Below are 12,283 nucleotides of genomic sequence, written 5' to 3' on the forward strand. Positions count from 1 at the left end.
CCGGTTTATATGGTCGGTTATATACGGTTTATACAATGAATTAAATTGATTTTGTGCTACTACAAATATTAGTTTAGAGACAAAGAAAAAGTATCAATTTATTAAAATAATTATGAATTTAAAGTAATATTAAAATTTTGTTATCCGGTAACAATAAGTAAATATAAATATATAATTTGATTATGCTATTATATTATAAATAATTAGAAATTAATCCACTTGTATGATCAAATATCTATAAAAATAATGTTTTAAGTATAATACTGTCGGTTCGGTTTTTTCGGTTTTTTGGGAGTCAAAACCGGAAACCGAACCGAATAACCGAATTTTAAAAAACTTAAACCGAAACCGGCCGAAACACCGAAAAAATCGAACAAAAAAAACCAAAATTTTTCGGTTCGGTCGGTTTTTCCGGTTTGAACCGAATTATGCCCACCCCTACCTTCGCTGCCAAATGAAAAGAGGAAAGAAAAAATGTCCTTGCAACAAATCTGTTGACCCAAAGTCAAATAAGAATCATATTTTTAGAACATGTGTTTAGATTCTCTTTCTCTGCATTCACAATCTCAACAATAAACACTTTTGTTATAAAAAAAAACAGATTACAATACAAGGACTCAGAAATTTGATTCTATACAATTTAAAATATGTATATTCTTCTAAGATGTTAGGATGTAAGGGCTTCAATGGTTGATATGCATCACCGGCATATATACAAGTAGTCAGAATCAGTGACGGATCCAAGAATAAAAATATGGAGGGATGATTTTTACTTGGAACAAGGGGTGGTATCCTCTATCTTCACCGGTGGAACCCCATAATACTAGGAGTTCCATTACCAACAAGAGGGGCAACCGTCGATGTCGCTCCCCCTCTGGATCCGCCCCTGGTCAGAATGTAATCACTTCAACTGCTTATATGTATCCTGAGTCTATTTGTTATTTTTGTGAGATCAAACATCGCGGTATGTGTAGCTTTATCCCATTTTATTTGATAATGTAAATGTTACATAGTTTGGTCTATTTAGTCTATCCAAGATTTTATGTAGCTCATTTGAGGGATAAGATTTACGTAGTCAAATCAAATAGTTGATAAAAGTAAAATTTCATGCAAGGGTGGTATACTGTATTGTATCAAAATTTGATATTATATTGCACTAAAAATTTCGATATAAGAAAAATATATATATATAATACTAAAGTTTTGATATATTAAATTTTTGGTTACCATATAAATTTCATATTATTCCTACTTAAATTTTAGTATTGGTACGATATATATTTTACTAAAATTTTAAATCTATATCGATATCGAAAAACTTAGTATGATATAATACCGTATCAAAAATTTTAATATACCATTAATATCGGAATGTTCGGTATATATCTATATGATATGTACGGTATATTAAAATTTTTAATATTTTTCCACCCCTAATTTGATAATAATTTAATGATAGAAAGTTCATAATGCATCTTAATCACAAGAACATCATGCATAATAGGAAATGATAAAAAGTTGTTCTCAAGAAATTTTCTCTTGAGACAATTTATGTGCTCGAGAATTGTACTTATTATAGCTCCAAAATTTCCTTCAACATGAGGTCATCAACATCAGCACTCAATGAATCTCTCAAACTTACCTTAAAAAAAGTGACGATATTTAGTCAATATCTAGTGTGCAGATATTAGAATACAATGACAACCCTACTATCTGAATGTTTGAAGTGTGTTAAGAGCACCTGCATTGGTGCGTTTATGGACTGTTATAATGTTCAATGAACGTTAAAATCAGTGTAGCGCAAGAATTAATTGGGTTGGACCCACACAAAGGCATGAACGCGTTCAATTCATTGAACGCGTTCAATGTCTTTTTATTTTTATTTTTTTTAATACCTATGGCCCACCACAAACATTTTAGAGAGAGGAAATAACGTTGAGGAAAATAAAAAAAATCTCTATGAACCACGACAAACTTATTATCTCTATGGCCCACCATAAAGTTATTCTACAATATATATAATCTATTAAAAAAATTTAAAAAATCAATTAGACGTTGGGAAACAACGGCAACGCAACGGATAGTTTTTTATTTTCAACGGCTATTTCAAATTTCAACGGATAATTTTTTAAAAAAAAATATAAAATTTCATCTATAAATACTCATCACCTTATTTCAATCTTTCAACACCTAAATTCCTCTAAAATTCTTCTCTTATTTTCCTCCGAAATAGATGAAAATAATCGAGAATTTTTTAGAAATTTTGTGAATTACCAAAATTTGCCAGAAAAAAATCCTTCTCCTCAAAATTCACAAATTCCACCAAATTATCCATTTTTTCCATATCCACCAAATTATCCACAGAATCCATATCCACCAAATCCATACGGTTCATATCGACCAAATTATCCGTACAATCCATATCCACAAAATTATCCATCTATTCCACATGCAACCGGTATGCCTTTTACATCTCCGACGGAAAATGAGCCGTTTAGTCCGACTTTTATTCCAGAGACTCAACTGTCTGACCGTGAATCCCCAATTGAGCTCGTAAATTTGGAGAAGGTGGATTCCGACACTGCAGGTAGAAGAAAGCGGTCAACATGGAGTAAGGTTGAAGATGAGGTTTTAGTGAGATCGTTTGTTACTATCAGTGATGATCCAATCATCGACAATGATCAGAAGGTGGATGCCTTTTGGGGACATATTGCAAGCTACTACAATGAGAATTGTCCTCCAGGTACACCCAATAGAATTGCTAGTGTCATACGATCGCACTGGCACAATACCATACAAAAAAAGGTATATCGCTTCAACGCAAATTACAATAGTATTTATAGTGTGTATCGTAGCGGCCACAGTGATGAGGACATATTACGGCTTGCATATGAAAAGTATCACGAGGAAAATAATGGCATTGCATTTAATCTCGAGCATGTATGGAGAATCATAAAAGATCGTCCAAGCTTTACTCCACAGTCCGTTGATCACCTTGTTGGCACGAAGAAGGCAAGGACCTCGGAGTCGGGGGCAAGCAATACCTCATCTAACCAAGATGCGAGTTTACATGTAGACCTAGATGAAGAAGAAACTCGTCCAATGGGTCAGCATGTAGACCTAAATGAAGAAGAAACTCGTCCAATGGGTCAAAAGGCAGCAAAAAGAAAGGAGAAAGGCAAAATGAAATCAGACATTGAAGGTATGACAACAAATTTGGACAATATGTTTGCAAAGTTTACTAAGTATACAAGCATAAAAATGGCTGAAGTTGAAATGAAAAAACAACAACTCAAAGTTGAGGAGATGAAAGCAAACGCTGTCGAGATGAAAGCAAAAGCTGCCTTAGCCAAAGTTCAATTAAAAGAATATGCAATCCTTTCAAAGGACACTTCGCAAATGACAGAGGAGCAATTAATCATCCATGAACATCTATGCCAAGAGATTAAGGGGAGATGGAATATGTAATTTTCATTTATTGTAATGTTCAATTATTGTATTTTCAATTAAGGTAATTTTCGATTATTGTACTTTTCAATTAATGTAACTTCAATTATTGTACTGATCACTAAGTCTAATTTTTTATTATTGCAATTTTCAATGAACCAAATATTTTAGTCATCCATGAATAAATAAATAAATTGGGTGACCCACCCAAACAAGTATCCGTTGAATTTTTTTTAATTAATTAATTAATGAAAATTATTTTAGTAAGATAGCCGTTGGAATATGTGTACAATTAGATTAATAGAAAATAGCCGTTGGAATATATCCGTTGACAAGAAAAAAATAAATAGACACCTTGTGCTCTACAATTCTTATTCTAAACATAGACTTGCATTAGTTTCCTCCAAAATGTCTCAATCTTCAAGTAGCACCAGCTCTGACTCGACAAGTGAAAATGAAGTCCAAGTTGAAGTTGGCGACGAAGGTTATGATCCGGGGAATGAGCTAATGTTATTGATACTTCAACAAAGTCAACAAATAGTTGAAGCATATCAAAGTAATAACGAGATGCGGCGAAGAAGAAGGTTCATCCAAAGAAATCGTGAAGCCGGACATGTGAGGCTCTTCAATGATTATTTCTCCATAAACCCGGTGTATCCAGATCAAATATTTCGAAGACGATTTCGCATGCGAAGAGATTTATTTTGTCGCATAGTTAATGCACTTGAAAGTCATTCTTCCTATTTTCAACAAAGGGATGATGCTGCGAGAAGAAAAGGTTTGTCACCACTACAAAAATGTACAGCTGCGATTCGCCAATTGTCTTATGGAGTTCCAGCCGACCATCTTGATGAGTACCTACGCATGGGTGAATCAACCGCCATCAAGTGTCTGTTCAAGTTCTGTGGTTATGTGGTTGAACTATTTGGTGATCGATACTTGAGAAGACCGAATGCTGATGATGTTCAACGTCTTCTTCAAATGCATAATGAGAGACACGGCTTCCCTGGAATGTTGGGCAGCCTTGATTGCATGCATTGGGAATGGAAAAATTGTCCAGTTGCTTGAAAAGGTCAGTTTACAAGAGGTCATGGATCACCATCAATCGTGCTTGAAGCGGTTGCATCTCAAGACTTGTGGATATGGCATGCATTCTTTGGTGTCGCAGGTTCACGTAATGATATTAATGTGTTGTACGAATATCCCATATTCAATAACGTCTTGCAAGGAAATGCTCTGGAGATTAATTTCACGGTCAACGGGACTCAATATACAAAGGGGTATTATCTAACAGATGGAATATATCCGGAATGGACTACTTTCGTGAAGGCTTTTCCTTGTCCAGAAGATCCCAAGAGGAGGTTGTTTAAGGAAAGACAAGAGGCTGCAAGAAAAGATGTTGAACGAGCATTTGGGGTGCTCCAAGCTCGATGGGCAATTGTCAGAGGTCCAGCTCGTTATTGGTACAGAAAAAAGTTAAAACATATTATGTTAACATGCATTATTTTGCACAATATGATTGTTGAAGATGAGGGGGAGCAGGTGACAAATTGGTACAACAGTGATGAAGGTGATGAACCCGCACAACATATCCAAGGTTCAAATCGAGGATTTCATGATTATCTGCGGACAAATTCCGAACTACGTGACAGTCATGTGCATCACCAACTTCGTGCAGATTTAGTTGAACATATTTGGTCACAATACAACAATAATCCTTGAAAGTATTGTATTTTAAGTTTATACAAGTGTAATTTTTTTTTATGTTGTACTCCTTCATTTCAATTTTATATTAATATTTTAATTTTAAATAAAATTATTAATATTATTATTTATTTTAATTTTAAATAAATATATTTTAATTTTACATAAATAATATATTTTAAAATAATATTATTAATTATTTTAAATAATAATTATTTAAATTGTGTAAATATAATTGAAATTATAATAAAAATAAAGATGAATGGACAGCGGATCCCACAAATAATAAAGGTGGTTGTTAAAACGAATGTGAGAGAATGGATGTGTTAATATGATGTATATGTGGCATGTGGGTCCCACACTTTTTGATGAGATGGTGGGTGTTATAACACCCACCAATGTGGATGCTCTAAGACATAAGATGGTCAACTAGTTTACTGCATTAGAAAGTCTTTTCATAGTATCCAGTCAGGAATCTTTTGTAGTAAAGAAGGGTCTTTTCATTGATAACCTTTTCATTCCTAAATAAAAATGATACTTTCGATACAAGTAATACGAATGGGGATCTAAGTATTGGATCGCTACGTAGAGTTATTGTGCTAGTATAAAATATTTTTTATAATTTATCTATCTGTATTTAACCGAGGGTCCGATAATATCGGATCGCTTGAAATGAGCGTTGTCACTTTATGCTTAATTAAAGTATTGAATGAAACAATACTATTTAGTAAGAAAATTGATGGTTTGTGTTTACCCCCATAAGACCTAAACACTATCCAAGATGCATGAAAAGTTTTTAACATATTATAAATTTACTTTGAAGATCTCCAACTTGTTCTAACATGAATTATAAACAATAATTTTTGTAACAACAATTCTAAGGTAAATCTTATTAGTACAGTTTATACTAACAGTCTAATTTAAGTTTTGATGAATGATAAGTAGGTTAAGTTAGGTGTTAGTGTGATTTAACTACTTGATTAAGTGAGCAGAAGAAGTCCAGATAGATCGACGAGCTGACTAGATATTTGGTAGAAAATCTAGCTAAGTCAACGAGCCGATCAAATAACTAGTACGAAGTTCAGATAGGTCGACGGGCTGACTACGTATCTGACAAGAAATTTAGTTAGGTCAACGGAACGACCGGATAGCTGATACAAAGTCCAGATTGTTGGGGATCTTATGGCTGGCTAGAAGGGGGGTTAAATAGTCGTGTACCCCCAAGTCGATTTGTTCTTCCTACAAGGTTAGTGTGCAAGCAGACATACAACTATAACAATGAAAGCAATGTAAAGAAAGAAATATCAAACGCTAACAGAATTCCTTTTACGTGGTTCGGATATTGCTAGCTCCTACTCCACAACTTGTCCTTGAGGTGGAGGAACCCTTAATCCTTCGGTGGATTAGTCCCCGGCAATCTCCGGCTAAAACTTACTCCTATTTGGTGGAGTACAACCTCTCACAATGCTCTCTTCCTCTTTACAAGATTGAGAATAAGCTTAGGCAGAAGAGAGTATGCTTTTGGGAGCTTTGGGCAAAGACTTAGGTGCCTTCCATGTATTTTATAAGGCTGTCTCGAGAAAGCATTAGGATACAACTGATATACGAGCTTCTGCGCATCCTTTTGAGCTTCCGACTACTCTAGGCTTTTGATATGACTCTGCTGCAAAGTTACTGCGCTCGACAACTATTCCAAGGGCTTCCGATCGCGGCCGATAGATCGACTACGACACACGAAGGTTCCCACGCTTGATCCTACGTGTCGGTAACAAGTTCTATTTGTGTATTTAGCAAAAGGACAAGTGCAGTGTGTTGCGCTTGTTCTAATCTTCTTGTAATCGATTTCCACTTCCGGAGATACCGGAAGAGATTTTTTAGTGGATTACCCACCGATAGGTCCGCGTGACCTGGGTCTTGAAGTAGAAGTCTTCGAAGGCTTCGAACCAAGTAAATCCATTTGTGTTCTTTGGTGTTTTTCTATTTTTTTTTTCCACTGCGTACTTGTAATTTTAAAACTGACAAAACAAATTTTTGAAAATTAAATGATTCGCCCCCTTCGCGTGCGATCAATCCAACAAATCTACTTTCTTATTGGATTACAATAAACAGGCTTCCTAGCATCCAAGAGCATTGACATTTATTAGGGAAGTGGTTTTTGCACCATATTTTGTCATAATAATCAATTAATTCTTTTATTTCTCTACGTAAATGAGTTTGTTTCTACCCGAAAGAGTATGGAAGATTAAGGGTGTTCGATCGAATTCTATATATCATATATCATATTAAAAAATTCAATATAAAAATATTTATACTATCTAAATTTTAATATATTAAATTTTTAATATGATATAAATTTTACATCATTTATATTAAATTTTTGATATAGAAATAATATATATACCGATACTAAATCTCAAACCAATATCAATACCGAAAAATTTAATATGATATAATACCATATTAAAATTTTTAATATACCAATAATATCGATATATTTTGATATGATATATATGATATATTAAATTTTTCATATTTTTCTAAATTTAAATTTGTTAAATTTTATTTTAGTTCAATGTTTTTTAAAATTTTTGTTTTTAATCCTGTTTTAAATTTAGATGAGAAAAGTTTTAGTTCACCTACTAAAATTAAGTGACTTTTCTAAAATCCCACTCAAATTTTAGAATTATCATAAACTTTAAAATTAACTATTATTCCGTTTATTTTTTGAAAAAAAAATCAAATTAAACTGAATTAAAATATTAATATATTTCAATATAGTTGTCTAATAATTTGACTAAAATTGAATGGATACCTCCGCCAAATATGAATCACATTTTTTTTTTTGGAGCATGTGTTTTCATACTCTTTATCTGCATTCATAATCTCAATAAGAAACACTTTTGTTATAAAAAAAAAACATATTACAGCACAAAGGGCTCATAAATTTAATTCTTAACATGATACACTTTAAAATATGTATATTCTTCTATGACATCAGAATATGTAAGGGCTTCAACTGTAGATATATATCATCGGCCAAAAAAGTAGTCAGAATGTAATCGCTTCAACCACCGATATGTATCATGGGCCTATTTGCTGTTTTTGCGAGATCAAACATCCCGGCATGTGCAGCTTTCTTCCTCTTTACCTGATAATGTAAATGTGGCATAGTTTCAGTAACACAAACAATTGCAGAATTTGCTCCATATAGTGCAATAAATGAGCATAAGCCAACTCATTCGGTGTGTATGAGTTATTTGGCTTGTCACATTCGACTTGTTTGGTCTATTAAATCTATCCGAGATTTTATATAGCTCATTTGAAGGATACGATTTATATAGTCAAACCAAATAGTTGATATAAGCACAGTTTGACAATGCTTTAATGATTGAAAGTTCTTGACGCATCCTAATGACAAACGATATCACGCAGAATAGAACATGATAAAAAAGCTATTCTCGCGAAATTTCCAGTTGAGACAATTTATGTGCTCGAGAATTGTACTTACTGCAGCTCCAATGATTTCCTTCAACACAAGGTCATCAACACCAGCTCGCAATGGATCTCTCAAACTTACCTATAAAAAAGTGATGATATTTAGTCAATATCCAGTGTGCAAAGGCTAGAACACAGTGGCAACCCTACTATTTGAATGTTCAAAGTGTATTATGACAGAAGACGGTCAACTAGTTTACCGCATTAGAAAGCCGTTACATGTTACCTAACCATAATCTTTTGTAGTAAAGAAGGGTCTTTTCATTAATAACATTTTCATTCCTAAATCGAAATAACACTTCTTATTTGATACAAGTAATACGAAAGGGCATCAAAGTATTGGATTGTAAACACTACTGTTGAATAAGAAAATTGATTGTTTGTGTTTACCCTAGAAGACCTAGACACTGTCCAAGATGCATGACCACATAGACAAGGTTTTTAACATATTATGAATTTGCAATTGAAGATCTTCAACTTGTTCTAACATGAATCATAAACTGTATCATACTACATTTTTCTACAATATGGCCTGATAAATAATTTGTCAAAGATCAAAATTATCAGATGTAGAAGACATTCTCACAAACAACATTCAAGGCAATATTCAAGCTAAATGAATAAAAGAACAATATGAAAAGTCAAAGCTAAATGCATAGACGAAGAACCATTATAAATATCATACCTCTGATGGACCAAAGAGACACACTTTGAAGTTTCCATCTGCTAAAAGTCTTAATCTATTGCAACCAGCACAAAAGTGTTCAGTCATTGATGTAATAAATGAGATAGTTCCACAATAATCTTTGATCTTGAAATTTTTCGCTGTATCAGTAGGGTGATCCTTACATCTCTCTACATTTTTGAACCGCTGTCTCTGCATGGAGGAATTTATCGTGAGAATCATAGATAAGTTTATAAGTTTGTGGTTCCAACATCTGGCAGAAATGTACCTTACCACTCTATCCAGCATTTCTGCATAAGGAACAAGCTTTTTGACATTCCAAACATTCCCATCAAATGGCATGAACTCAATAAAGCGAACATTGATCGGTTTCTCTCTTGTCATCTCTACAAAATCGTAAATCTCATCGTCATTTAGTCCACGCATTACAACACAATTTATCTGATAAAGCAAGCAGAGAGCATTTCATTATGCATAAAGAGGCACACTAACAAGAAAAACTATCGAGAAAAATTCTTTATAAGCATATTAATGATACCTTCACAGGATTGTATCCAAGTTCAACTGCAGTATTTATTGATTCCATGACCATCTGATGACCCTTCCGTCTAGTCATGAACTCAAACTTAGCTGGAACTAATGTGTCCAAACTAATATTTATCGCATTAAGACCACAATCCTTCAGTCTTGGGAGCTTCTTCGAAAGAACTATCCCATTGGTGGTCATTGCAAGCGTTCTTAGACCTTTTAAGTTGGAAAGACTTGAACATATGTCCTCTATATCTTTCCTAATTGTAGGTTCACCTCCTGTCAACCTAATTTTATCCACTCCAGAAGTAACAAAGAGACTTGCGAGTCGAATAATTTCATCATGAGAAAGGAGCTCAGCCTTAGGTGTAAGCTCGACACCTTCCGCTGGCATGCAATATTGGCATCGGAGATTGCAACGCTCTGTTAATGAGATCCTCAAGTAGTTATGGAACCTCCCAAATGAATCAACCAGCATATCAGATGGAAGGTTATCTGAAACTTTCGGCGGCAATTCAGATAAAACAGCACAAGTAGTGGCGGAAGCCATTGACCTTGAACAGCTTTGTCCATCAACAGTCAACTACAAAAATTGAAATGCCACCAATACAGCTCATATTTCACCAATATCGTGGGAGACATACACAATAGTGTACTTTCAGTCACTGAAGTTGTTTTAAAAGAAACAATCATTCTAAAACCATAAACATGTAAAGTGCAAGGGAAAAAGTTGTTTCCATCCAGCTCCTCTATCTTATTTTTGCTATAATTAGGAAATAAAAACAGAAATGGAAGAAAATAAGTTTACTTGAGGATATTATTTCTTCCCTTTCAATTCCGGCCAGATAAACAAGAAGAATATAATAGAAAGGCAATTTGAAAAGACAACTCATTTCTTTCATTTTCTCTTCATTTAACAACTATATTTATTTCCTGATTCCCCTCCTCTAGATAAACACAGAATTGCATAGTATTCTCCTATGAATTCAGGCATTTCTCTATTAAGAGAGACGAGCAAGTCTGGCCATGTATCAACAGAAGAATGAAGTTTCATTTGAGAAATTTGTAGTTTGCTCATCAGATTCAGTGTATGCTGGGCTCTCAAAATTTTAATAAATGCATGAACTAACTGTCTAACTCTTATGTTTACTCTTTTCATCTCCCTTTTTTTATTAAAAAAAAACAATAACAGCAGCAGCAGAGGAAGAACGAAGGTTGTGAAATTACCCAAAAATTGGATTTTTGCGACGGCAAACCCCGGCGGAGGAGATCCAGAACCCGTCCTCCCCTCATGATGACCTAAACAGGAAACAACCAAAAAAAAAAAGCAATTTCAGATCTCCTGGAGCTCATCCGCGCGAATTGAAGGAGAAAACCCTGAGATTTGGGGGGGGGGGGGGAATCTGAAGAGGAAAAAACCAAACTAACCTCCTGTTTGGGGAAAAACTCTCTCGCCGGATGAATCAAAGCATGGAAGAGGAATTTGAGGCAAGCGAGGAAGAAGCGAATAAAGATCGATCGACGGTCCAAGATCGATCGCCTTTTATTCGATGTCAAAAATGACGACTAATTTAATAATCTCTCTTGTTGGAGCGATTGACAGATTGTTGTTGTTAAGTATCGTATGGAGCACTGTCATTATCAGTTTCTCCACGTGTCAAAATAGATTATTTGATTTATAAAGAATATGATTAAATAGACGTATGTGATGACGTACGTCCGTTGGTTGTCACTTAGATTTGACTCGCATTAGGTCCAATCTGTTTACAATCTGGGATTTTTTTTTTAAGTTATAAAAATTATAATTAAGAATAATAATAAAGAGAAAAACCATTCTCTATGAAATGGGCGTCCCTTAAAAATAAAAAACAAACAAACAAATGGGTGTTTATCCGTGATTTAATCCCAATAATCCTCCTTTGGCTAAATAATATTTCAATAGTTAAGGGTAGTTAGTATAATGTGTAAAAACTACTTATTAACTGTTATACTGAGTTTATGATTCATACTATATAAAAGCTATCTTGTTACAACATGTTTAGTGAGTTTAAAGTTTAGAATTATAACAGTTATATAATAACTTATATAACTGAATTTTAAAATGATTTTGATGAAGTTTAAATATTTTTACAAAATTGATAAATAATATTTTGATATAATAATATTTTAAATTCTTAAATTCTAATTTTAAATCGTAAACTTATCCTAAACACGTTGTAATAGTTATCGGGTAACTTCTACATGTTATAATAACTACCGAGTAACTTTTACATGATATAAGCTCTAAATCAAAACTCACCCTAATTTTGTTGTAGCAACTATTGTGTAACTTCTACACGGTGTAAATCCTAAACTCATACTCACCATAAATATATTACAACAGTTACTGAATATCTTTTACACATTCTAACAATTACTAGGTAG

General features: G+C 33.6%; 2 protein-coding genes and 1 pseudogene across 2 annotated transcripts; 2 read left to right on the forward strand and 1 right to left on the reverse strand.

Moving 5' to 3' along the window:
* Positions 1-2,460: 2,460 nt before the first annotated feature.
* On the forward strand, positions 2,461-3,468 carry LOC122035279 (glutathione S-transferase T3-like). Its single transcript, XM_042594696.1, has one exon. The coding sequence runs from the start codon at positions 2,461-2,463 to the stop codon at positions 3,466-3,468; it is 1,008 nt and encodes a 335-aa protein (XP_042450630.1).
* Positions 3,469-3,855: 387 nt separating this feature from the next.
* LOC122035280 lies at positions 3,856-5,169 on the forward strand (annotated as a pseudogene).
* A 2,861-nt stretch (positions 5,170-8,030) lies between these two features.
* LOC122034637 (GTP 3',8-cyclase, mitochondrial-like) lies at positions 8,031-11,439 on the reverse strand. Its single transcript, XM_042593957.1, has 7 exons — positions 11,288-11,439; positions 11,087-11,158; positions 9,870-10,442; positions 9,605-9,772; positions 9,332-9,523; positions 8,660-8,728; positions 8,031-8,299 (listed from the first exon to the last, which is right to left on the reverse strand). Exons 2-7 carry the CDS (start codon positions 11,150-11,152, stop codon positions 8,216-8,218), a joined length of 1,152 nt encoding a protein of 383 aa, XP_042449891.1. The 5' UTR covers positions 11,153-11,158; positions 11,288-11,439; the 3' UTR covers positions 8,031-8,215.
* Positions 11,440-12,283: the final 844 nt, after the last annotated feature.

Source organism: Zingiber officinale, chromosome 11B (genome assembly GCF_018446385.1).
Source record: "Zingiber officinale cultivar Zhangliang chromosome 11B, Zo_v1.1, whole genome shotgun sequence".
Taxonomy (NCBI): domain Eukaryota; kingdom Viridiplantae; phylum Streptophyta; class Magnoliopsida; order Zingiberales; family Zingiberaceae; genus Zingiber; species Zingiber officinale.